The sequence below is a fragment of the Oreochromis niloticus genome, linkage group LG11 (genome assembly GCF_001858045.2).
Source record: "Oreochromis niloticus isolate F11D_XX linkage group LG11, O_niloticus_UMD_NMBU, whole genome shotgun sequence".
NCBI lineage: Eukaryota > Metazoa > Chordata > Actinopteri > Cichliformes > Cichlidae > Oreochromis > Oreochromis niloticus.
Genome location: NC_031976.2, coordinates 36193840 through 36221329, shown reverse-complemented (window position 1 = coordinate 36221329; position 27490 = coordinate 36193840). Strand labels below are relative to the sequence as shown.

The following is a 27490-nucleotide window of genomic DNA, read 5'->3' as shown; positions in this document are numbered from 1 at the left end:
CAACTCTAGTGGAGCAAGAATTTCAAGCAGGCATTCATACAGGAGTCAGAAAACCCCACACAGGCTCATCAGACTCGTTTCACAGTGAAAGGCGACCCAGATATTTGCCGTACCTGTGTGTCAGTTGCAAAGTGTGTATTAGAATGACTTCCTGCTTCAACTTGCACCTAGAAAGCTTTGTTGTGGTTTGGCTCCTGTACTGACGTACTGGGCATGCTCACTTTCAGTTCTACCTCGAAATTATTCTCATGGTAATCTGACTTGTTTGCGCTTGTCTGGTTATCTTTAACTGCATGCACAGAACTTAACCATGTGGTGAGTATATTGTGTTTATACTTACCAAACTTTAACTATGGAATGTGTTTAAAGGCATATTAAGCCTACATGTGCCATTTGTGTCTCTGAGGGTCAATTTCAAGCCTTAAATGTGATTTTACATGAATAATTTTAAAGGTTTTCATTTAAAATGATTAATAACCAGAAGAAAACAAGAGAAACTGGTCACCTGAAGCACATGTAGCAGGGCAGGTTATGGAAACTCCACCTGGTCATACCTGCTGGCTGATGTAATCACCTGCATGACTTCATTCATGCTAATTTGTTTACATTTATGAAGCACTGAACAGTTTTGCATGACCTTTACTGGCTGCACTGGAGAACTGACAATTTCTTTCTCTTTTTTTAAAAAAAGTCTGGTTTTATCAGGTTTCACTCTTTGCAGAAAACTTTCCCTCCTCAGTCTAGAGGGGATATTACTCTTACAATCTTTTAAAAGTGGATGCAAGCACCAAACTGTGCATGTTTGTCCATTTACAACAAATATTATGAAAAATCCCATTAACCACTTGAATTTTCAAAAGAATTTCCAAGATGACCACAGTTTCTACCTCAAGAAGCAACAATTTTAGAAGAGAAATGCAACCGCTGGATGTATTTCTATGTTTTTCACTTTATGGAAGTCAAGATTACAACTTCAAATTTCCTGCAGGCCTTCTTTATTTCACAAGAAAGTATAAAAGCTTAAATGATTGAAATGACAAAAGAACTCTCCATATGAATCTGGTCAAATGTACTGAAATTCCGCCCTGGTTGTGCTTGCTTGCTGGTTGTGACTGAATCTCTTTGTGCCCTTATCATTCTGTTTAGTCTGTGCTATTTTGCAGACTGGAGGAGCCTGAGATAAGCACAGCATCTTCAGTTTCTTGGAACTAAAGGTAAGAGTTCCATAATTGGTGAAGTGTGCAAGTGTGACTGAAACTACTATAAGACCACTATAAACTCTATAAACAAATCATCTTTAGAAAAAAAGGTTTAGCTGTGGTGCAACGTTCCAGAGTAACCTTCTTTGGCATTTATGTGGTTCTAAGTTGTTTTGACATTGAGATCACTCTGAAAGGGAAAGTTTAGTTGATTTTATCTATGTTGTTTTCATTCTGTTTATGTATTATTGATTTTTTCACTAGTTGTATGGTCAATTCTCTAAAGGGTAACTGTAAAGGACACATATGTGCCTTCGAAACTCTGTCCCCGTCCATTTGCAAGACGCCACATGTGGCATCGTACTTCAGCCAGTCAGAGGCATGTTCTGAAAGCACCTTTACCACAGTGGCTGGGTTGGACGGCGTGTGAAACAGTGTGCAGCAGACTCTGTTGCAGGGTTCTCTTGTTTTTGCGGTTGTGTCAGTAGTGTCACCCAATCATAAGAATACCTGTGTGCAACTCTGGAGTAACACCATGGTTCTCAGCGCACAACCAGCTTTTCTTTAAACTGGTGTTTTGCTGCACTGCAGCCAAGGGTTGGGGTTAGGGGTGAGAGCATAGACCGTATTTATAAGATGGTGTCGCCACTGTGACACTACGAGCCCGAGGCTTCTCTCTCAGCAGAGTAGTGAAGGAGCACTCAGCTTGAGTGTTGCACATTATCTTTCAGGATGTCCTTTTGTCCTTCTGCTCTATCCTCCAGTTCTTGGCTTCCGTTTAGTGTAGCTCTTTGTGTGCTGACTCCAGATCCAACAGAAGAAATGACTCATGACTGTTCTCATAATGGTCTGTGGAGTAATCCACCATCACGTTTATCTGCTGAGCTTCTAGAAAATCATTCTCACACATGTAAACAATCCAGTGATTAGATCAGATGGGAAGCATTCGTAATGGAGATCATAATTTGCCTGGCAAAATGGAGCTCTGGGTGGGAAATTTTAGATTGAAAGTAGTGGAAACCAATTTCTAAATAAATTCAATCTAAAAAACCCTGAATAATTACATACATTAGTTATTTCTACACATTCTCATTCTGCTGAATTCTGCAGTGACTCACATGGATATACACACACAAACAGGACATGGACAAACTTGTTTGCTTTCACTGCTAACGCTGCCGGTCAGCATCGGCCTAAACATGCCAATAGCTATTTTTGCTCCACCTTATAGTCGTTCCACACAAACATTTAAAAAAAAAAAAAACTTGCTTCCAAAATTTCATAAATGTAATAAAAACACAGTTTTACTAGTATTCATGTGATTTTAAAAAAGCAGAGTAGCTTCTTATTAAAAATATTTTAATTTATACTTTTAATTTAAGGGTTCAGTTTAATTTTTGTATAGTGCCAAATCACAACAGAAGGCAATTTAGCATGCTCTTTTATTTGTGTCAAAACTTTTCCATTTTTAGCTGCTGAACTGTTCTTTACATTTAACTTGACTTTGCCTCCATTTTAACTGATAAACCAGCTGCTTTTATTTTTTTATCTTTCAATTTAAATTCACAACATGATGTTTGTGTGTGTGATGTACACATGATTGTATCGTGTGTGAGTGTGTGTGTTATCTGTTTTTGTAAAGCACCTAATGCTGCTTAGTGGTTATTTTAAGCGTGTCCATGTGAAATGATGGTTAACAAGATCTTCATCAGTAGAAGTCAGTAAAGCCCCCTCAGTCCATGTTTTCTCCACCTGCTGTGGGGCGAAAAAGTCCCCATCAGTGGGGCCAACCCCGAAGTTTAGGAACCATTGTGACATTAGTATCATTATAAAAATTTACTGGGAAATAATCTTTTCTGAAATAAACTTTATTAACTGATTTGTAGCTTAAAAGCTTGCTGCGACTGACTGACTGACTGATTGCGGTACACTAAAAACAGATGCCCTTACTAGTGGTAGATATGTATCGTCTTGTTTGTATCTGTTGCCAGCTGACAAGGTCATTATTCAAACACTTTGATTTTGTATTCACTGCACAAAGAGTGCAGCTTTAGAATCGAATTAGTATCGTTATGATGGCGCACAGATGAGCATCTCTGCAGAGAGATTTGTGTTTCAGCTGCAAAGAAAATCTTTCCAGAGGCAGTTTCACTTTGAATTTGTTTAGGTTTACTTGCTATGAGTAAGGAGGGTGACTAAGACATACAGTACTGACAGTAAATTTTATACTCTTTGACCTTTTATGTCTACCAGAGCATGTAGGCTTTCCCAGTTTCGCATTTACTGATTAGCAGAAGTTAAAGAAGTAAGGTGGCTTGTTAAAGGGCAAACAAACATGTCAATCCAGTCCCAAGCCAACTTCTGTAATCTCTGGGCCATCAATTCCTGCATTGCATAAATTACATTTTTTTGTCACAGTGTTCCTCCCACACTTGCTGTGAAGTAACATGGAGTTTGACTTTGCAAATGTGCAGGTCCAGCCTTTACCCCTGATACAGTTTACGCCATCACATGACAGACAGCTGATTGAACATGAGGGTAAACATGTGATTAGTGCCACAATCGAGCAAAACAAAAAGTGTATATTCATCTCATCAACATGATTTGTTGTCAGGTGAGTGACTGTGGGGAATATCTGTTAGAGGAAACATTTCCCTCCTCTTTGTATTATTGCATGAAAAATCACATCATTATGCTGTATTGGTGGCGTGCATTAAACAGGAAGTGTAAATGACATATTAGGAAGTGGCCTTTTTCACTTACATACTTGAGTCCACCAGATAGATGTACCTCTTAGGGATCAAAGATCATACTGTGGTGGAAAGTTGGCCAATTTGGGGTGAATGTCCCTTTTATGTCACTGAGTGCGCATTCTAAAGGTTGAAAATTAGCAAAGGAAAAATAAAAAGTACCTTTTATTGTCATTGGTCATCGGAAATTAAGGTTAAAAAACAAACAACAAAAGAGAGCTGTCCTTTTCAGATAACCTTTAAAGGGAATCGCAGGCAATTATAGCCACACGCTGTGAAACAGAGACTGGGTGGAATGGAATCAAAATGCAGGTTTCCATGTTTGACTGATTGGAAATCTTTAACACACAAAGACAAAATCAGCAATGTCGTTAATATAGACACATTAGCAACATCAGCCAAGATACAATTTAAATACACTTAGTTTCTGTTTATCTACTTATCGTAGCTATGTCATTCTACTCTAGTTCAAACTGCATTAGTTTTTAGATTAACTACAGTATCTCACAAAAGTGAGTACACCCCTCACATTTTTGTAAATATTATATCTTTTCATGGGAGAACGTTGAAGATATGACACTTTGATACAATGTAGTCAGTGTACAGCTTGTATAACAGTGTCAATTTGCTGTCACCTCAAAATAACTCAACATACAGCAACAAAAGTGAGTACACCCCTGGGTGAAAATGTCCAAACTGTGCCCAAGTGTCAATATTTTGTGTGGCCACCATTATTTTCCAGCACTGCCTTTACTCTGTTGGGCATGGAGTTCACTAGAGCTTCACAGGGTGCCACTGAAATCCTCTTCCACTCCTCCATGATGACATCATGGAGCTGGTGGATGTTAGAGACCTTGCGCTTTGGGGTTGTTATCATGTTGGAATTCTGTCCTGTAGCCCAGTTTATGAAGGGAGGGGATCATGCTCTGCTTCAGTGTGTCACAGTACATGTTGGCATTCATGGTTAACTGTAGCTCCCCAGTACCAGCAGCACTCATGCAGCCCCAAAAATGACATCCCACCACCATGCTTGGCTGTAGGCAAGGCACACCTGTCTTTGTACTCCTCACCTGGTTGCCACCACACACCCTTGATACAATCTTTGCCATAGTGGACCAACTTCTTTGGTCCACCATGGCGAGGTTTGTTCTGAGTGGAACCTGTCCTGTTGTACAGCAGTCTTCACACTGTGCTGCAGCTCAGTTTCAGGCCTAGGCCATCTTTATGTAGAGTAACAATTCCTTTTTTCAGTTCCTCAGAGAATTCTTTGCCATGATGTGCCATGTTAGACTTCCAGTGACCAGTAGGAGAGAGTGTGAGAGCAATAACATCATATTCAACACACTTGAGGCCCTGTAACACTAATGAGTCACATGACACCAGGGAGGGAAAATGGCTAATCGTGCACAGTTTGGACATTTTCACTTAGGGGTGTACTCACTTTTGTTGCCAGCAGTTTAGGCAATAATGGCTGTGTGTTGAGTTATTTAGAGGTGACAGCAAATTTACACAGTTGTACAAGTTGTACACTGACTACTTTACATTGTTTCAAAGTGTCATATCTTCAATGCTGTCCCATGAAAAGATATGACAAAATATTTACAGAAATGTGAGGGGTGTACTCACTTTTGTGAGAATTTTACTGAGTTCACCTCCCGCTGGCTAGCTGTTACCGACTTGGCAACAATTGTCAAAGGGGAAAATGTGTATTCTCCAACTAGCTGGCAAGTTGTTGCTGCTGGTTGCTAGGTGAAAGAGGTCAGCTGGTTAGGTGCAGCACCGTATATTTCCTTGTGACTTTTTTGGTCACCAACAGAATCCCACAGTGGCCCATAGTTTGCATGGGAAGAAATTTGTCTCTGAGCTGTAGTGAAACTCGGAAAAAGTGTTTAACGGAAAAAGCATTACCAGGAATGGGAGAATGCAATGTAAAAGTTGTGCCTTTTGAAATGTGTTGGTTAGACCAGTGTGGTATAATTTCTACTTTGGAGGCGAACATTTTCCGTTTCCCATTTAGTTGCAACGTTTTGCGCTCGGTGCTTTGCGAGTATTTGTAGACAAGTCACCGTCTGCAAACTGCAAACTGCTGGTGTCTGTGGCGGCAAAGGAGGAGAAACACTCACAAACTGATGGAGGAATACACACTTTTCCCTTACGGCCTGTGATTGCCAGATGATTGCCGACTGGTCCTCAGCCCCTGTGTGTCCTAAGATGACCATATTGGCGATATCCCCTCTGCGTAGTGTTACATACATGGGTTAATGTAGAAAATAAGTGAGCACTTGTACATATTCTGACCTAATTATTTTAAAACTTATCTTATATAAGCACCTGTCATTAAAACAATATTAAATTTTGTATTTTTTTTTTAAAGGTCCTCTTTAAGGGTGAGCTGAAGATTTAATTTCTTGTGTGAATGTAGTAAAAAGCTTAGGTTTAACAAAACAGAACATTAGCAAATTCAGCAGAATGGGGAACTTCTGGGACAAAACCAGAAAATTTTCTTTGTCTTTTGCTTTTTCACCTTGTAGATTTCAGATTAAGAATAACATTAATGCAACACGGAGCCTAAGAGGGAGGACAAAACCCTCCCAAAAACTGGAAATAGCTTTACACTGGCCAAGGCAGCTGTACATGTCTACTTCAGAAAACATCCAGGCTGTTTACTTTTGACTTTATCTTTTTATAGATTTAAAATCACAATGGTGAAAACACACAATATATATATGTATCAAATATAGTGTCTACAGTAAGACATTTCATCTTTTTTCAAACTCTGATGGCTTGACTAATCACCCGGTGAATACATATCCTTTCTCATCCTGTGGTTCTTTTTTACACTTTCCCTACGATATGTCACATAATGTCACTCATCACCGAGAAGGATGAATACTGTTAACAGAAGGAAGTTGACTTTTAGAAATAGAGATTAGCTGCACAAAAAACCCCATCATCTTATGAGGAAGACAAGAGTGAAACACCGTGGGAAACCTTATGCGAAGGTATGAAAAACACAAAGATGAACCTTAAAAGGAAGAAAATTATCCCAGTGGATGAGCAATACAGAAATGATAAACTGTGTAGGGGATCTGAAACACAGGACTTCTCTCGGGAGGAGCCTGAAGATGCACACTGTGACCTCTTTCCTTGTACAGGCTAAAAGTGTAACCACAGCAGGTACAGGCTGTTTATTAGTCATATGTGTAAGAGGAAATCAACAGGACCAGATGGCTTAAAAAACTGTCTTCTAACCACTGTGTGCTGTGACATTTTTAATAGTCCTTAGACAGTCAGTGTTTAAACTCTGTGGAAAAGGTTAATAATCATTCCTGAGCCTAAAATACTACGGCTTACTGCTCGTAGCTTTATTATCTGTAGTATTTTGAAGTAGTCATAGTAAACAACTGATGCTGTCATTAGTGGTGGCATGACAAGGCTATAATGCATTAGTGTACATCTCCTTCCTCCTTGATCTAAAAATATGATACAGCAGTTCATAATGACAACAAGCTTTGGTTGTAGTAACAAGAGCCGAATAACAAATATGACTGTTTTGAAGACACAACATCTCAATGATGGCTGATGGATGAACTATAATCCAAGAGTAAAATGACCGATAACAACATAGAGGATCCAAAAGCATGAAAAAGAAAGAGCACTTTTCAAAACAAAGCTCTTTCACATGAAAACAAGTGGATCAGATACTGAAGAGAAAAAAAACAAGCAGCAGGGTGAACAGGAGAAATTTAAGTCCTGGAACTATTGTTCAGGAATTTAGATTTCTTAATAAAGGCTCTTATGACAAATAACAGGGAAGTCATTGTTCTCTTTTAATTTAAGGTAAAATAAATAATAAAGACGTCTCAACTCAAGCTGGATTAAAAGTTGTAGAAGAATTGTAGATCTGGCTTCAGGCCTTCAAGGTCTTGTTGTTTTTTGTTTGTTTGTTTTTGTTTCTACCCTGTGTAAAGTCAGATAAATAAAATCAATCAGCTGGTTAAAGCACATTTATGAGAGGTCACTGACTCTGCTGACCTGATAGCCTAAGGCAGTTGATTTTGTAGCTTTGGGCCTCTGACAGAAAAAGCTTTGCTTTAGTTATTAGCTGCTCCTCTGGAACAGAAAACAGGCCTCTGACTGTGGCTCTCAGGCTTCGTACCCACTTACATGCAACTTGGTCGGATACATAACCCAGAGAGAGGCCATGGAGAGCCTCAGCATCAGCAGCAAGACCTTAGAATCTATTCCAAAGCAGTGAGGGTAAAATGAGTGTGATGTGATCGTGTGTAATTTCTTTGTGGATTTAATTTCCAGTTTTAATACAAAGAATTTCAATTACATTAATAATTTGACTTCAAGCAAGTTGAAAATTCTAATAAATGTATTCAGGAGTAACAATTCAGCTTTATTGTTTTTTTTTCTTATTTAACTGTGGCATTCTCAACAAAATAGTGTTGTGATTACATCAGCCCGCAGAATAAAGCAGAGAGAGAACTCATGTGGTGAAGCAAGATGAGCTTATTCTAAACTGTAGTTTAAACCCGGCAGACCAACATCAATAATGTAGGAGTAGTCACGACAGTATTGTCTTCTCCTGTGTAAATTCTCCTCGACCTCATGGCGGGTTTCACTGAAATGAAGGAAACAATAATAGGAAAACTCCACAGGATCTTTTTCTTTCTTTCTTTCTTTCTTTTGAACTGATGAACTGCAAGACAAGTTCAGCCTGTGCGGTCATCTCTAAATCAAACAGCGCTTTTATAAATAGCCGCTTATGTGTGTATTGTGCTTAGATCATCCACTTAGACTACAAATGAGGCCCCAGGTACGAAAGGTCGAAAGCTTCCTGTTAGAGGCCAAACACCGCTGTACTGAGGTACTACAACACTGTGTGAGCGCACCAATCCCCTTTAGGCAACCGAAAGTCCAAGCAGACAGCTCAGTTATTGCATCATCAGTTTCTTCGATGAGATGGCTATATTTGGTTAGCTGTATTGCGAAGACTTCCTGTTGTACTGTAACAATGGAAAGCTGTCCACTTTAGGGGGCAGGTGACATCTACAAACCACTGTGATGGCAGCTGTGATCACTGTGACTGCGATTACTGGCATTTGTGCTCCTTTTGGCATTTTTGGCAACACATTAAAATGGTCATGTTGAGACGCTGTGGGCTGACTGTCTCAGCCACTTCACTTTTTTACAGGTACATGCAGCTTAATGAAGGAAGCGAAATCACGTTAACATTATATCATCTGTATAATATTTTCCTATTATCAGAAACGTTAGCCTCACAGCCCACTTCTACTGTGGATCGAAAAAGTTTATAGGAAAAAAGAACACCCACTCCTGACGTATGAATTGTAGTTGTATTGTTAGATTGAGTTTGTGTATTGAGCTGCACTGTTAGAACAGATATGGACATACTGTTTCTGAGCTGACTGCAGTTGTGTGAAGCACTGTGGCAAATGTTCCTACTGGCACTAAAACCATCTCATATTTCAGGCTTTTGCTGAGTCTCCGGACGGTGGGCAGGTGCATCCTGTTTCTTTTTCTTTTAATTTGTCAGATGTGTCTCGAGAACTTGATTAAAGTCGATCTGCGGCAAATTGAATTAACTGGGCATGACCCTGTATTTCATACTGCATGTTAGGGCAAATATTGAGCTATGAAGTTCAAGGAACTCTTTGTAGTTTGTACGGCACCGAGTGCTCCCAGGAGGGCAGTGACCTCAATAAATGTGAACTGGAAGAAATTTGGTGCCACCCGACTTTTCCTAGATTTGGATTTCGCAGTGAAACTGAGTAACTGAGCAGGAAGGCCTTGTTCGGGGAAGTGACCAAGAGCCCAACATTCATCTTAAGGCTTTAAGAACTCTCCTACAGAGGTGAGAGTACCTGAGCAGCACTCTATAAATCATGCTTTCATCTTGGAGCAGCTAAAAGGTAGCAGCTCTGAGTAAAAGGAGTATTTATCTGGTTTGCCAAACAACATCTAAAGGACTCTCGGTGTTTAATGGATTCTCTGATGTCATGTAGCAAAAACTGACCTCTCTGGGCAGAATTTCAAACTCTGCATCTGTTATATCCCAGCAACCTGTACCCTGCTGATGCAGTCCCTACAGAGGAGAACAGTGGTGGTATCTTCATGCTGTGAGGGGTAAATTTAGTGATAGACGTGGCCACATGCAGAGAGGTTCTTAAAGAAATCTTTCTCCAGATGGTTCACCTTTCAGCACTACGCTGATCTGAATTGAACAGCAAATGCAAAAGTTTCTGGTTTTCCATTAGTGACCTGAGCAAAGCCCAGAGTTGAAAAAAAAAAAACACCTCACAGAACATCTGAGAGAAAACCTGAAGACGCTTCTCATCCAATCTGATGGTGCATGCCAATATCAGACAGGAAGAATGAGTGGAGATAAGCTTGTGTAGATGTCATGCACATCCGTCTGGATACTTTTCATGTGTCATTGTGGGCTAGTGAGTAGACAATAAGTCTTCAGAACACTTTGCAGGTGGACTTTGGCTACTCAGAACATCACAAACACAAAAGGGAAGGTAATATAGAAACACACACGCACACGCAGGATCGTATACACACAGCATAGTTTTATCTCAGTTCTGTGGTTGAGCATCATCACATGCTTTTACCACTAGGTGACGAGACCTGAACTCGTAGTGGGTGTCAAATCTATAAATCTAAAATGTCAAACAGAAAAAACTCTCACGGTGATTTTTAGACGCCCTTTATAATAAGAAGAATTGTTTATAAGCTCATAAAAGATCAAACTTGACTGGCCCTTTACCATAAAGTGCTGCGAATTCTCGGGACAAGAAGAAGAAATTGAAAAATGTGCCCCATCAGCAGCTTCCTGAATTCTTAATGAGAGTTCTTAGGAGCTCGACTTGTTTTCTTAGATCTAATCTCACTCTTGTGTTGAAACTAGACACTTTACGTGCTCCCCTTTTGCACACTCAGACAGGAGTGCTCCTGTTTCTTTGTGGGCCACGAAATGCCATTAGATGCCTGACTAATCAGCTAATACAAATGACAAGCCCCATAAACAAAGGCTGACGAGAACAAAGGAGCCAGTGTTGTAAGAAAGCGTGCGGACATAACAGCTGAGATACCTGTTAGACATGATGTCATGTTACAGCCTCTGTCCAAACCCAGAGGTAGGCGGTGTTAACACTGATAACATGATGGGAATTTTTTTCTTTGTTGACTGAAGTCAGTGTTAAAGATGTAACAAGGTGGATACTCTCATTTTAAAGTGAATATTAACTTATTGAGTAGGTGTCATTGCAACACTGGCATAGTGAGTGTGTTTCTTAACAGCTGTCGGAGTCAGAGCCTGGGGAAAGTCTGTTTTATGTGTGGATGATGAGGTGATAACACTTCAGTGAAATGTTGTACATTCATTCGTTATTTAGAGAATTATTATTTAGAGAAGACAGGAAAGCAGAGAGAGAGTTTGGGGTAAGACACAGGAAATGGTCCAGAGTGGACTCAAACCCAGGTGCCTGCAGTAACCTTTGGCATATCGATCACCTGCTATAGCAGCGCCCAAACTCTGGTATTTTATTAGTCTTAATCAACAGGCATATGCCCTCAGAGCCACTTTATTAGGTACACCCATTCACCCTGCTGTTGAATGGTTGAACCTTGCATTTAACCATGCAGGCATGTGAACCTGGTGAAGTTCAAACTGAGCACATTTAAGTGGTTTTGACCGTGGCACTGTTGTTAGTGTCAGACAGGCTGGTCAGAGTGTTTCAGAAACTGCTGATCCACTGGGATTTTCCCACACCAACCATCTCCAGGGTTTACAGAATGGTCTGAAAGACAGAAAATATCCAGTGAGCCGCAGGTCTCGGAGAGAAAATGCTTTGTTGATGCCTGGGTTAGATGAGAATGGCCAAATTGCTTCGAGCTGACAGGGAGGGAGCAGTAACTAAAATAACCTCTTCTTAAACCAAAGTACGGACACGAGCATCTCTGAACACACAACACATGAAACTGTGAAGCAGATGAGCTACAGCAGCAGAAGACCACACCAGGTGTCGGCCATCGACAGAGAATTAAGGCTACAAATCACCATAATTGGTGAATTCTACAACAAACGTTGTCCAATGAAGTTGGAGACAAAATGTTTCCTGGTTGAATTACTCTCAATTTCCACTGCAATATTCACATGTGATGGTCGGAATTTGTCATAAAACCGACTGGTGACATGACACTGCCTACATTCTTCTTTTATGTGTAGTCTGTGGGGGTTGGAGTCCACCTCCAATGACCATTAGAGCAAATGTAGCTCTTGGCACTTGTGTGATGGCTTTGTTTTTCATACTCAGAGGTTGCCACCTCATTGGTACCTGTTATTAAAAAAGCAAACTGATGTCATTTTTTCTAGATTTCCCACAGCCGAGTCTGTCTGGTGCTGCTGCGATTAAAATAGACGTGGCATTTATTTGTGTTGCATCAGGCCCGGTAGAACTGCAGGGGAGAATATTTTAGAGCCAGTTCAATAACATCAGTATTTACACCCTGCTTTTTATGAGGCTGCTATTCACTCTCTAATTTACAGCTCTGATTGGGCGGAAGTTAAAATGTCAACTTTTGCTGGAGTTTTTCCCAAATGTCACTCTGATCCGGTGATGAGAACACAGAGACTCATTGTGTTTCAAAATTCTCCAGCGTGTCTCATCCGTGGAGCTCAAGGTTGCCGACTTTGGCCTCACAGTTTCAGAGAAGTTACCGACTACTATGTGTTTAAAGTTTCTTTCAAGCTTCATTGTTTAGGAGTTTATTAGTGTATAACTTGTGGACTGCAGAGAACTTTCAGCACTACATCCTATATTTATGCCTGACCAGTTTTCCACAGAGATAAAGAAAACAGAAGTGAGAAATCCTTAGTAGAAACCATGACTGGAAAGTAATGTATGTCAACAGAGCTTCCATTACTTAATGAGCTTAAATTTATGTGCACTCTCACAAAATGATGTATAACAACTCGGTTGTGCTATTATTCCACAATGTACAAAACCAGACTTTCTTAAAACAAACAAACAGAGGATCCCTGGGCCTTTTTGCTTTGAGCCAACAGCCCCAACTGCTGTGTATTTAATGATATGTATTTGATGATTTTCATTCAACATTTAACTGAAATAAACAGTAAAACCTTGAAATCTCAGAATTAAATTAACATGTTATCTAATTACTTTTTATGTCATGATATTGTACCTTTAGGATTTAGGAGAAATTTAACAAATATCTACTTATATACTTCTTTGGCCCTCAGAAGTCACGATTATTAACAATGCAGTGGGTACATGTGTGTGGATGACCCGGAGGGTGTAAAATGGACCTTTAATGTACTCTTGCCTCTGAGCTCTATTGAGTTTCAGTCCCAGTGCATTAAGAGTGAAACTTACACATTCACGTGATTTGCTGTATGACTAGCTTCATGATTTTTACATTCTAATTCTAAAAGTGATATTAATGCTTAATGCATGAGATGAGCTAAACTGCCTCAGGGGAAGCTGGTCAAAGGGTGCTGTGAACTCAAAGGTGTCTGAGGGTGTTGTAAAGGGGAAGCAGTGTAATGGTTGCACCAAATATGTGGCTTCCTGTGTTGCACCTGTTGCTCAGCACATACAGAAGTAAATATCACAGCGGTTTAATACCTGTGAGTAGTACTAATGTCAGGCCCGAAAGATGAATAACACCGTGTTTTATGTTTTCAGGGGGCGTTTAATGTCACTTCTGAGGTTTCTCCGAATGTATTTGTGGTCTGTGTTAAGCATTTTTCATTGATTGAAATGTCATATCAGGATGTGTACGATCATCCGAACAGACGAGGCGTATGCTGTGGTGTGGGAAAGCTTCATGCTGCCTTTGATTTGGTGGGAAGTGGCACCACCGTGTGGCCAGTCAGCGGCTCAACGTGCAAATAAAAAGTACATTAGGATGGTTTACAATACTCTTTATTAAACGTCTATATGCAGAATTCAACAACCAAAATAGAATACTCAATTACATAAATTACAGAAGCAGATAACAGTGAAAAGGAACATAATTATTCCAATGACTTTCACAGTTTACATTCATGTCGGCCTAAAAATTCAAAAACAACTCAGAACCAGCTGGCATGTTTAAAACTGTTCAGGTTGGACTGATGCAGTATACGATTGTTTGACCTTTATTTACTATGAAGATGTGGCCTATTAAGAGTACGAGGTGTCAGTTAGTAAAGTCTATATTAAAACCTGCATATGGAGTTTTTTTTTCTTTATTGTAGTGTTCCATGTTAGCCACAGAGTCTTTAATAATTGTAGACCATGATCAAATTCCTGCAGTATTTTTTTAAATATTGTGAGAGTTAAAGGGGACCCATTCCTTTTCCTTTTATATATATTTATATTACTTAAACATGTTAAACAGTACCAGTGTTTAAAAAATGTTTTAAAAAATGAGGTCAGCATATGTACAAGTATTCCGTATATTAAATTATATGTATGACGTCATATAAGGCAGTAATTCCTAATATGACCATATCAGGAGTGACAGAAGGAATCTAGGAGAGAAATTTCACTTCCTATCGCTGTACAAAAACTGTCTGCAGTTCAGATGGTGGTGCAGCAGAGGGCGCTCACAAACTACTTATTATTGAACAGAAGTGAATGGCTAAAACAAATAATTTACAAAATTAAAAAAAAAAACATTATTTAAAATCGTGAGTCCAAGGTTAAAAATATACATCTGGAAATGAGCAGAATATTTCCACTTTAAATATCTGGCTCAAAAATCCAGTTTGCTTTTATTTTAACAGATTTATTTAGGGCCACAACTAACATACCAGTCCAACCAGACCACCAGTTCTATTGAAGCTCGATGACACCCCAGTAGGTATGGTCATTTAGAATTTCACCTGTTATATTTATGCTGACCCTGTCCCACGGTCTAAGTTTGACAATCTTGGCCAACCACACTGAGTTCTCTGTTGAGGCCGGGTAGATGCCCTCAGCCAGTTTCTTAGTTTTGTTATCATGAAAGCCAGTTCTTTCCACAAGCACACGTCTCTCCTGCCTTAATTCTTCCCTGAAGGTCACCTGGGCGTAAAAGAAGTAGCTCCCGTTTTTCTGGACGGTGATGGACTTTCCACCCAGGGTAAGGGACTCTTTCCCCCCAAGATCTGTAGGAAATATGGAGAACTTTTCTTTAATCACTCAGTTACTTTAAATTCATTTTTAAAAATAAATTTGTAAACTTTTTTCTTCTTGTTGTTTTGTGTAATCTACCTAAATGTTCACGTCAGGTGTGATTTGAGGCCGCAGGGGAAGGGTGGATCAAGTGAGTTAACGTATACATCATTATACTTCTCAGTATGTGGGGGAGAGGATAAGGGGCACCATAAAAGTAAGTACAGTTCAGAAACTTTTGCACGTGATGTCCAGTTCAGTGGATGTACCACTGCGCTTCATATCTGATATTTTTGATGGTAGAACTGCAGCTGAGAACAGGTTCAGCAGCATCGATAAATACTGCATCATTGTTAATTACTCTCTAATTTACATCTTTGATTAGGCAGACAGGAAAATGTCAACTTTTGCTGGAGTTTCTTCCAAATGTCACTCGGATCCGGTGATGAGAACACAGAGACTCATCGAATTTCAAAACCTCAAAGCTGTTGACTCAGGCCTCACAGTGGAGTAGTTTCTCACTGTATGTGGGGAAGTTTTCTTTGAAGCTTTGAAGGTTAATTATAGCTTGTGGACTGCAGTGAAATATCTCAGATTAACATCTAATCTTCTGTGCTTGACCGGTTTTCCACAGAGGGAAACAGAACAGAAGACGGTGGCGAGCTGGGTTAACCTTTGTTTTTGAAATCCCTTCAACAAGTTTGCAATGCGTAAAAACACTTTTGAATCTGTAGTCTGTGTATTTTGATATATTCATGTTTCATTAAGAGTTTTTAAATCTAATTTACAGAATTTTTAAATGTGAAATACAGAATGACATCTGACAGTAAATCAGTATAAGCGTTATTACAGTAAATGAATGCTGGTTTTTCCACTTTAAACACATTTTCTTTGAGCGTACAGAAATGAATCAGGTGTAGGAATAATAATAACTCAACAAAACCATTAATAAATGAATATTTTAGCGCTCGATATTGACAAGCTGAATGCTGGTGCGTGTGCAACACATGCTTTATTAATCTGTCAAGTGAAGTGAAGAAAACCACATGAAAGAGGAAATGGAGGAAACTCTCCTACTGACTTGTTTTTTTTAAATAAATATCAAAAAGTGTCTTTTTTTCTTGAATTTCCTGAAAGGAAATACTTCTTCCTCTCTGCTTTAGATCAGTGGGTCCCATAATCACAGCTGAATAAATACACCAGGTAAACAAAGTTGATCTTCCAGTTAGTGTCTAATTTTCCTGCAGCATGTCCCCTGACGAACTTGTGAAATCTGCTGCTGTGGGCTGTAATTATACATTAAGTCGGTGCAGCCCACATTACAGCGCTGCTTCAGGTTTCTTGTGGTTTTAGAAACCCACTTCACACAGGAAAACTGCTGCATAGTGGGAGGAAAACAGTACATGAGACTGGAAACATAATGAGGCTGCATGGCTCTGTGTTTCTCAACGGTTTAACCCGTGCAGAGGATTTCTTTGTGGATGTGGTGAACTTTTAAAATGTAGATGTAATAGTTATTGGTCAGCAGGATAAGTATGATAACTTTTATCTCTTCAATACTACAAAATAAACCTTTTAGTTTTAATCTGTTCCACCGTTGGCATTAAAAAAATACCTTCTCCAAATGTAGCCAGTAACTTCTCCACAGCTATAAGAGCAAAGTGAATTATAATGGGAACTGTGGGACAGAAAATCAAATATAATATGTCTCTTTGTGCCGTCACCAGACCACAGTGGGATCTGAAAAAAAAACTCCAGCACAAAGTAACATCTTCACTTCTGCCTGTTGTCAAAACTATGAACTCAAGAGCACATTAACCTTACAACTAAATGTGTCACAATATACCTGCACTGATGACATCTCAAATGTCAAATAGATAAATGAAATAATCAGTCCAACCTAGCATTTTGTAGATGGTCACACTGCATATTAATGCTATGTTGAAAGAGAAGAAGAAAACCGCTCACAGCTCACAAAATAATGTTGATGCAACTGACAAAGAGATGGCGTTGAGAAAACAAGGCGTCTTTAAAGTCGCATCTCTGTTCCAAGCTTTGCACAACTTCACAGCAGGATCCGAAAATGACCAGATTCCCAATGCCGTTCCTGTGTTTGGCTTCTTTCCTCCTCACCCACACCAGAGCTGGTGTATTCCTGAGTAAGTGGTTTTAATAACAGATATGGCCTGTACTTGCTGTAAAGGGATTCATATTAAACTGTTAACGTGGTAACAAACGAAGACACTATGGAGGGGAAATAAACTTGTACCTGCGGTGTATTAAAAAAGGAAATAATAATAAACCCATTTAAGGCTGTGACTGTCAGACTGGTTAACTGAAACATGACATCAGCTTTTATCACCCATCCACTTTAGATTAGAGATAAAACAAAGAGAAACACAGCAGCATATCAGTTTCTTGTCTAAGTTCTAAGTATTTGAGAACATGTGCCTTCATATAGAATTTGTAGAAAGTTGTACCTTTTTTTCTTTTAGGCCTGTTATCTTTCACAGATTGGTTAAAATATTCAAATTAGGTATTATTTTGTTATTTACTTGTTTGTTCACACTCCTCCCCCTCAACCCGCCGTGTCCTCGTGCGCCTCACTTGAAGGCTGCCCACGTTTTTCAGAATGACTTTCAGCTGCTACTGACATGTCTGAGCTTGTTGCATTTAGCATCTGTAGGCGTCCGGTTTAACAGTAGTTTTTATGCATGGCAGGCATCATCGTGATACGAGATCAGTAACAAGTGAGAGTCGTCTCTTTGGATGTGTAGCAGAGTTAAGTTTTGTCTGTGTGATCGTTAAAAGTTGGTGTAAAAAGACAGTAAGAACGAGGGATACGGTTTTCTCATGAAACTCATGATTATCAGAGCATGCCAACTTCCCACATGAAAAGATGTGAGCTCACCTACAGACAGACGTCCATTACGCTGGTGCAGCTGGATGAATGAGTGAGAGCTTCCTGAAAGCAACATAATTTAAAGGGTTATAACATTTTCACTCTTACGATTATGTGATTATCCATGATAAATGTGACAAATGATATTTACCTGACTTTAAAGGTTCCTGAATCTGCCTTTGTATGGGACCTGAATGAGTTGAGTTGATGGTCTCTGGTGTAGGGACTCCAACCTTGAGCAAAAATCAGAACATGCTCAACATGTGTGCCGTAAACCTCCTTTCTTTAAGAAGGCCACCATATGGCGATAGTTGTGGTTGCAAAAAGACTTCAAGTTCTATAGAAATCTGTGATCTGACCTCATAAGTTACTCCTCAGTTTGTGAGCTCAGTCGCTCATTTTGGTATGCTTGTTGGCTAACAATGTGTCAGTCATCCGCTGTTAGGCACTGAACAAGCGGCTTCACAGTGAGACCCAGCCTTCCTGGTCATATCTGACTTATTTGTAACCAATATGGTGAAAAAACTCATCAGGTTTCAAAACTCAAGACTTCTGAATCTAATAGATGACGTCACTGCAGCCATATCCATCTTTTGTACTGTCCCTGGCTGTTTGTCTTTTAATGTTTTTCAAGTACTCACATTTCCCTTTAGCCTTTACCTTTTCCACTATTGTAAATAAGGATGTGCTCTTGCGGTACAAACTGGAATAAAAGGAAATTACAGCCTGATGCATCTTCAGTCAATATCTCGCACCAAGGTTTTGAACATGAAGTCATAGGAATTGTTTTTCTTCATGCACGATGAATAGTCCACTTAAGGAAATCCCAGAAAAAATTCACAGAGTTCACAGAATTGGGGAATGACTACAATCAAAGTATTATAAATGTTGAAAGATGTACCCACGAGGAAGGGTACATCTTTCACCGTCTTCTAATGCTGTGATTGCAGTCATTCCCCAATACTCTGTATGTTGTTCTCATGGCCATGGATAGGTGGCCATGGCAACCTGCATTTTAATGCTAGTACTGGTTATTATGAAAATGTACTGTTTAAAGTTTGGGGAAACCTGCAGTCAGCTGAGACTGAAGAAGTCACTTGGATGAGTGATGAAACATTTCTGCCCCAACCCTGATAAGGATAAGTGTAAGAGAATGGATGGATGGATGGATGGATGGATGGATGGATGCACATAGAGAAATTCTCAGTTTCAGTCTGCAACAGCTCCACTTCTATAAAGGCACCATTTTTATAGTTGCCATGTTTAACAGACACTGGAGAGACTTTTGAAACACAATGAGTTTCTGTGTTCCCATGAGAGTGTTATCTGACAAAATCATCAAAGATGAACGTTTTCACTTCCACCTAGAAACAAAGAGTGACTAAAGGCCCTGTAATTATGAGTCAGATGTTGTTGGCCTTATTTTCTAATTCTGGGGATGTTTTTTAGAAGAAAAAAAACCAAAACAAATTAAAAGAACCCAAGAGCTTAAGGCATTAGTGTTCTTCCTTTTGTTGAGCAAGCAAGAGGAAGGTGCTGTAGCTCATGGTGTTGCTGCCATCTAGAGGCACAAACTGGGTATCTGGAGCTGATTAATGTCTATGAATAAACTGATAAGTGTAGAAATTAATGTGGGGCTCATTTTATTTACTTTACTGTTGTAAATATGGTATTTACACAAATTACAAGCAGCACAAGCATGTGCTTTTACAAGCACATTCTTCATGCAAACTAAGATATGCAAAATAAGATATAGCCCTGCTAGCAGTCAACATAAATCTCAGTGAAATCTCTGTTTGTGGCAGGCATACTGACCTCCGCTGGCTTCTGATTCATTGTAGCGAGATGTACAGCCATAATCACCATGGCCACGGTGAGGAGACTGCACCAAGCCTGCAGCAGCTGGTGCCTGTAAGACGACCTTGGCTTCTCCTCCATTCTGTCAGACAAGTACGCACAAAACTATTTAACAAATCGGCCTTTCATGTGAGAGAATGACTTTAATTACTATATCTTCTGGCATAAGTTAACACCAGTTGCTCAAGATTTCAACTGCTCTAAATATTCTGTTTCACAAGTTTCTTTCTTCATCTCTTGGCTCTGTCATTGAGGCCTTAAAGGTGGAGGAGCATGCAGAGCTCCACTTTGGCCCAGGACCCTCAAATAAAAGAAATTCCAGACTTCCATTTCCTAGTTAAATCAACATTTAGCTCAAAAATGACCTTTTTACTTTAATTACAAAGTTTTCTTGATATCATATTGGCATCTTTTAAATGTTAATATATAAGAAGGATTATTTTGAACAGTGAATCATGCAAAGCCACTCTAGTAGACACTGAGAACAAATATACCATTGTTAAAGCTCCAAGAAAGTTTTATTACCTAGTATTCAAGAATATATCCTCTTATTTGTGATGTCATGACCTCTTTGATTTTAAATTGAGACCCTTTAGGGGTGGGTGGGTGGTGGTGGTGGGGGGTCACTTGAGCAACTATCGCAGTATATTTCTGCAGAAAGAGCACATTTTTTCTCCAGCGTGCTTCACCTATTGTGCTTTTGTGACTTGTACACCTCCACCTCTTCCATTAGGGCAGAGTGCAAAGTCAGACAGTGAGATGAGTTGCAAGTAAGTTCTCACTTTCGCTGTCTTATGAAATGACAACTTTCTAAGAGAAGTCACTGAATTCTTGCCCTGATGAAGTCAATGTGCCATGTTAACATGACTCAAAGAAGAACTGTCCTCAATAATCCTGTGACCACAAGCACACACAGTTAAACCAGACCCCACAGAAATCATTTACATGGCTCCTAGAATGGCTGCTTTGCACTTACCGTGTTATGGTTAACCTAACCATGCTGCTGCTTGTCTGGGATTTTACCTCAGTGGGAGTTTTTTTGTCCTGTACACAGGGTTTCTATGGTTCAACATTTTGTGGTCTGCTTGTTTATTTGTAATGACATAGACTGAAACCACTCAATGATTGCAAAAAACGCCACTGACCCTGAACTGTGTGACAAATGAAGTCCAAAGCACATTGCTATGGTTTAATTTACATTCCAGTGAGGATGCACAGCAGGCTTCACATAGTTGGACTTATGACTGGGTTAGACAGTAAAAATACTGGTTCAACCACTCAGTCTGCAATTCGCTCACGATTTTGTCTCTTTAATCTGAATTCTAAAATCTATATGAATGGCAATTCATTTTCTGAGGGCAATTAGTCAAAAAGCCAATATGAGTATCATTAAATCAGTACAAAATCCGAAAAATATACAAAGGGACATATTATTGGAATCTTTACATTACTACACTCTACGCAGTAATGTGTGAAAGCTTAAAAATCTCATCCCCGAACACGCTTTCCCTTTTCTGTAAAAACCTTCTATATTGTGTCATATAAGCATCACAGCGGCAGCACTGACCTCAACCACAGACCTCTGAATGAAAACATTCAAAAGGCAAATATTCACAAAGAAATCACAGGAATTTAAGACAATATCTACAATAGGATCTAAATCAATCTTGACTCACCTAGTGTGTGTTGCACTCTCAGTGTCCAAATTGATGTGGTGCTTGTCTCTCAAAGACATGTCAGGTTGTCAGGGTTTTCCCTGTTACATGAGCTTGTAGTGAAGATTAGATGGAGTTTTTTTTTCTTTTTATAGAGTAGTTTGAGAGATGGGAGGAAGGAGGCTGTGGTGTAGGTGTTGGGGCGGTGAACAACACAGAGCTACAAACCAGCACATACAGCCTGGTGTGAAACTGAATAAAACCTAAAAACTAAAATTACATGCAGTTTCATGCATTTCCAATGCACAATGATTTTAGAGTAAGAGAAACATATATTTACAAAACAGCCGAGTAAAAAGGTGCAAAATGCCGTAAAAGATGTAAAGATAAGCGTCGTTTCAGTGGTGCGGCCCCTCGCTGACACATTCATGTGTGTTGTGGGTGGTTTGTGATTTCCCACGTTTATAGGTCAAAGTCACCCTTTTTCTAACACCCAAACAAATGACAGGGGCTTTTTTTTCCTTCTGAACTGACCTGATGTGTGATGAGGAAATACAGTGCATGTGTAATACAGCACGCTATACAGGTTCCCTGTTGATGAGTTGCCGCCGCGTTGTGTCACTCTGCAGAATCTATTTTAATCACAACTAACCAGCTTGAATGTACCCTGAATTTAGATCTAAGGCTATTCAGGAGGCGAGAGTGAGAGTTATTCATGTATTTATAATTGCAGCTTGTAAATAAAAGCGTGGGAAATATATCGCTGCATCGGGTCCATTCGGTGGCTCATGTGTCAAAGATAACTGCAGGCATTTTTTTTTTTACGTTTTCCTGTATGTTGCACAAAGAATCGATTGCTCAGGCCTCAAACTTTCACTTTGATACAGCTAATCACATGACTCTGAGCCTGTTGCTCATTATGCTGCTACAGCCTCTCACTGCTGGGGGACTTCCCATGATGCACTGAGCACTTCTCTTCTGTTGCCTTCTTTTCACCCCCCCAGCATGAAATGCCATAACTGCATATTTTCATGAGACAGTTTTTTGTTTTCCCTGTGCTCCAGGTTACTTTTTGCTTTCTTTGTTGTTTGTGGTTTTTCTATGATCACTTTTTTCACTTCTCCTTCCTCATATTCCTTAACTAGTCATGGCACACAAATGCTTGTCCAAGAACTTCTGCTGGAGAGCTTGTCCAATTAAAGGGTATATTGATATATTATTATATTATTGGTATATTATAAAAGGAGTATATTGTCTGGTCTTTTCTTTGTTATACAAGTATACAATATAAATCCACTTGAGATCAGTGTTGCTATATCAGTGAAACACAGTTGAATTTCCAGCTTCGTGTTTTCGTTCTTACTGTTACTTCTTTGTATGAGTTCAAAAGAATCCTTGTTTATCACATACTTGGCCTGGGCAGCTCATTTTCCATTTCAAACAACCATTTTAAACTCCTTCAGCCGCCTTTTAAGCCATTTTTTTCCATTTATTTCTGTAGCCATACTAAAGATATCATCTCTCATTGACAACATGAAGAGCCACATGTGTTTAGGTGAGTCTGAAGTCTGTGTTTTTGGCTGCCACCCAACTGCTTGGCCATTTAGACCAAGGACTTGGGTGGATTTTGAAACTTTTCTGACTGTTAGCAGTGTGTGCAGTTCTGTGGTCTCTTTTCTAGTTTTTTAAATGTCACTAATGGAGTGCCGCTATTTATGCTAATGACTTGGGACAAAATCTAAATCCATCCATTCAGTTTTTACTCTTTATGATAGAATCATTTATTGTTGTGCTCACTCCAATTACAGCTAGCTTTGATAGTAACAGTAACAGCTGTGTCAGCTCAGACTAATTTTAAATGCACAAAAAACAAGGTCATGTTGTTCCTTATTTAAATAGTTTAAGGGTAGAATAATCTTTACTAGTCACATATTGACTACCAGTTAAAGAAACTTTAGCAGGTTAAAGAGGCTGAAGTTGTGGTTCATTTTCCAAAATTGATTGTGTTTCTCTTTCACTGGAAGGAAAAAGCTTGTTGCTAACACCACCTGTTGCTAACGTTACCCCTCCTTGATTACAGTGATAGACAACTAAGTATCACTGATAGATGATAGATAGATAGATAGTGATAGATATCATCTACATGGACACCCCTGCTCATTCGATCCATCTGTTGGACTCTGTTTATCCCAGGGCATTAAGATTTCACGTGCTGACATTAAAAGACAAATGACACGAAATTGTTCTTGTTTTTGATATGATTGTGTAAACATTACACAATTTTAGCTAATTTATTGTTTTTTGTTGTTGCAATTTTAATATGTTTGTCTGAAACAGGTCTCTCTTGTAAGTGAGACCATGAGTCTCAGTGGGACTACCTGTATAAATAAAGGTTAAATAAAAAAAGGAAACAGACAGACTTCATTACTTGAAACATGTCAGTTTTTTTTAAAATAAAACAGCTCATTTTTATTGTAAGAACTCCCTTTTGTAATAGTATACATATAACAGGAAATAAGTGAAAGCATGTTTGGTTTTTTAAAAATCATTTTTCATTGTTGCAGTTTACTTGTGAACAAACATAAGAAAGCGGTGAGATGACACTAGCTTTAGTCAAGAATCTGTGCCACAACGTTTGCTTTCATTTATCGCTGTAGACTGGCACAGGCTGTGGAAAAACTGAGACATGAAGATGATTCATGATTTTTTTTTTCCAAAATGTACTGCTGTATACTAAAAGAAAACTAGGAGAACATTAAGATGTGTAATTTATAGATTATGATACTATAGTGTTCTGGTCCAGCCCAACAACTCATTATATTGGGCTGTAAAGTTGTCTTTTTTTTAAAAAATCTATTATTGTAGCTCATCTAGTGTCTCACACAACATTACCTCTTCTTCTTCTGCAGCTTAACCAAAGTTACTTTCTTTTTGGAGACCCAATGATGTTTGATGTTTTCAAAATTCATCCAAGGTTTCTCATTTTGTCTTTACATTTAGCTGCCTCAATTTTAGGATATTTAAAAGTTGCATATTTGCAGGTCACTGGCAGTTCGGTGTTATTTCTTGCACTGATACCTGTGGATATTTTCCAAAGCAGTCTTTGCATAAACTGTTTTGTAAAACTATCCCAAGAGAAATCAAATAAGTACCACCCAAAGGTAGAGCCGCTTTGCAGTATCACTCCTGCACTGTTTCTTTGCAGTGGATGGGTACTTAAATGACTGACTACCTCAGGCTGCTGAAGTCCTTCTTTGGAATACATGTTGATTTGCATCCGATCAGGGAGGGACCTTTCAATGCATCCCTGTCTGATGCAGATTTTTCTCCCTCTCCATTTTATGCTTCTCCGGCTCACCACCAATGGCACCAACCAAGCCAGCCGAGAGGCAGAACTGCTAATCTCTGGGTCCTTCCCAAGGTCGCCTCATGGTTTGACACCTAAGAGGCAGCAAAGGAGAATCTTAGTCAGATGCTCAAACTAACTCAACCAGAGCTCCCTGAGCCCTCTCTAATGACAAAAGTCCTCACCTTTCTCTAAGTGGGGAAGAGTTATATAACATGCCTTTTTGAGTTGTTTTAAGACCCAAGCCCTACATAGCAAAATGAGGCTTCCCTTACATTCCCCAATGTAAGAGTATTTTTAAATCTTTATTATTATTATTGTATGTCAGAGTTTTTAGGGAGACTCCGCTCTGCTCAGTGAGTTCCCCGATTTGAAAGTTATTAAAAATCTACTCGTACAGGTTGGTTTTTGTGTGTAGTTTTTGAATCTTTTTGAAGTTTTATCATTTCCCCTTTTTATATTACTCTCTCTAAGGCTGAGCTCAAACTCTTGTGGAAAGACTTTCCTTTGCACTGCTTATGTCAGTGATCTTCTTCTTCTCCTCTCTTGCTCTTGACGAAGGTGGTCGCACTTTTCTCCTCCTCCTCCTCTCCCTTAGCTTCCCTGCTTAGCCTCTTGTGTCCTTGTCTAGTCTCGTGTTTTTTGTATTACTTTTCCCTGGAACAATCTCTCACAGCCTGTTCTCTAAAGCCTAAAAGAGGAATTATGGATTTGATCAACTGGTCCCTGAATGCAACTGACACCCTTTTCTCAATGAGAAGTCTGGGCTCGGGTGAGCCTGAGTGCTGAAGATATCTACCTATTCGGAACCATGATAACAGGGTTCTGGCTGATCGGAGCTGGCTTGGCCCTGGCTTATCAAAGAATTAAGGAAGTGGAACCGGCTGTTCAAACCCCCCCAAGGCTGCTCGCTGGGATTGAAACGATGGAACAAGGCGTGAGTTTCTCAAAAATGGCTCATCAAGTTCAGCACGGATAAGATCTTGGAGAAGCTTACGGCTGCCGTGAATACTCAGAACAAGACCTCTGAGCGCAAACTGGATCACATCTTGGAGAAGCTCACTGCGGTCGTGAGTTCTCAGAATCGGCTCTTTGAGCACAAGAATGACAACATCACGGAGCGTAAGTCTGATAACATCATGGAGAAGCTCACGGCTCTCCAGTGGAAGATTGAGAGACCAGTGTCGGACTGTTACAACAGCTTTGAAATTTATATGAGTTGTTCGCACTAAAGTAAAAAAGCACCATCACTTCATGCGGATACCCCTTTGGCTTCAGCTGTGGTCTCAAGGCTGGAGCTGAACAACAACACCCTGATAACGACTGTGTTTAGACTGTTCTTCCCATTCTATGCAAGGCCACCTGGGTTAGCTGGAAGACTGTTTACTTAGCCTGGCAGGGCGAAGGACACTGTCTCAGCTGAACTCTGGACACACACACACACACACACACACACAGACATATATACACATGCAGATGTACACTCATCCCCCAGATATCATTCCCCCCCTCCAAACGCCTTCGACGCTTATTCCCCTCCGATGCTGACGGTGGATCAAGGAGACCAGTGCATAGGCTGCAGGCCCGGATGTACTGTCTACATTGGCTGTCTCTCACCCTTTACCCACCCCTGTTGCTTGTCATGTGTTTCTTTGGTGTATTAAGAGTTTTTTCATGTGCTATGTGCAGAGGTGTTTTTTTCTGTTCTCAAACTGATCTCCCTGTTGGAGCTCAGTCTGGGGGGAGTTATTTTTTTCTCCTTATCTTTCCTCATGTGGTGCTTTTCCATGTTATACCCCTCTGACCTGTCTTCCCCATGTGATGTTTGTGTAATGTATGTATGGTCGGAAGGGTAAGACGGCGCTGGCACGGCTGGCAGCCTTAACCCAATTTCCCCTCGGGATGAATAAAGTATGATCAATCAATCAATCAATCAATCAATCAATCAATCAATCAATCAATCAATCAATTACTCTTACCACAGCTCGCGGCCATAAATGAGAGTCGGTAGTTTCTGTTCGTGTGCTCTGATGTTTCAGCCACTAAGGGTTTGAATTTGATAAGTTTCTATTACCATGATGAGCAAATATTCTGAAGTATTTTCAAATTTGCTCACCGAGAACATTCTTCATTTGCTTTACAGCAAACTGTGGCTTCTATTGACAAACTGTCATGTTTGCGCTCTCTCAGACTTGGTTATGGAAAGATTCTGGTTTGCTAAAGAAAAAGTCAAAATCAAACCACTAACTGGTTCTGAACAAAGAATTTTTGTAAGGGTAAGATGTTGTTTTCATAGAATCATATTTGAAGCATTTGAAGTGAAAATGCACTTATGAGGATGAGAATTGTCAGCATGAAAACAGTAGTGAAAGTCGCCTTTTGTGAAGACAGCAGTGAGAGATGAGAGCGAGAGGGTCTATTTCCATTTTACTTCACTGTTTTTGGTTTCATGTTCCATGGGACATCCCCAACCAACCAGTCTGTGTTCTCCTGGATTATCTAAATGTCACAAACTTTCTCCAACCTTATTTCAATTGAGAGCAAACACACACATACAGACACACCTACACATACAACATGAAA

The 27490-nt window shown here is 39.7% G+C and overlaps 1 protein-coding gene and 1 long non-coding RNA gene across 3 annotated transcripts in view; one reads left to right on the top strand and one right to left on the bottom strand.

The window, feature by feature from the left end:
* Nucleotides 1-245: 245 nt before the first annotated feature.
* Nucleotides 246-27490, top strand: part of LOC109204277 (uncharacterized) — a 38048-nt gene continuing 10803 nt past the window's right edge. The window contains exons 1-2 of the long non-coding RNA XR_002063864.2: nt 246-315; nt 1147-1214. This is a non-coding gene — a long non-coding RNA (uncharacterized LOC109204277). The remainder of the gene's footprint in view (nt 316-1146; nt 1215-27490) is intronic.
* lta (lymphotoxin alpha (TNF superfamily, member 1)) lies at nt 13904-25711 on the bottom strand. Of its 2 annotated transcripts, none has more exons than XM_013274988.3 (5): nt 24794-25711; nt 19865-19988; nt 18201-18282; nt 18059-18112; nt 13904-15140 (listed from the first exon to the last, which is right to left on the bottom strand). In XM_013274988.3, the coding sequence occupies exons 2-5, from the start codon at nt 19985-19987 to the stop codon at nt 14827-14829; spliced, it is 573 nt and encodes a 190-aa protein (XP_013130442.1). In that variant the 5' UTR covers nt 19988; nt 24794-25711; the 3' UTR covers nt 13904-14826. The 2 variants fall into 2 exon arrangements, with proteins under 2 accessions (XP_013130442.1, XP_005456132.1); XM_005456075.4 differs by having other exon boundaries at nt 13905-15140; nt 21583-25711.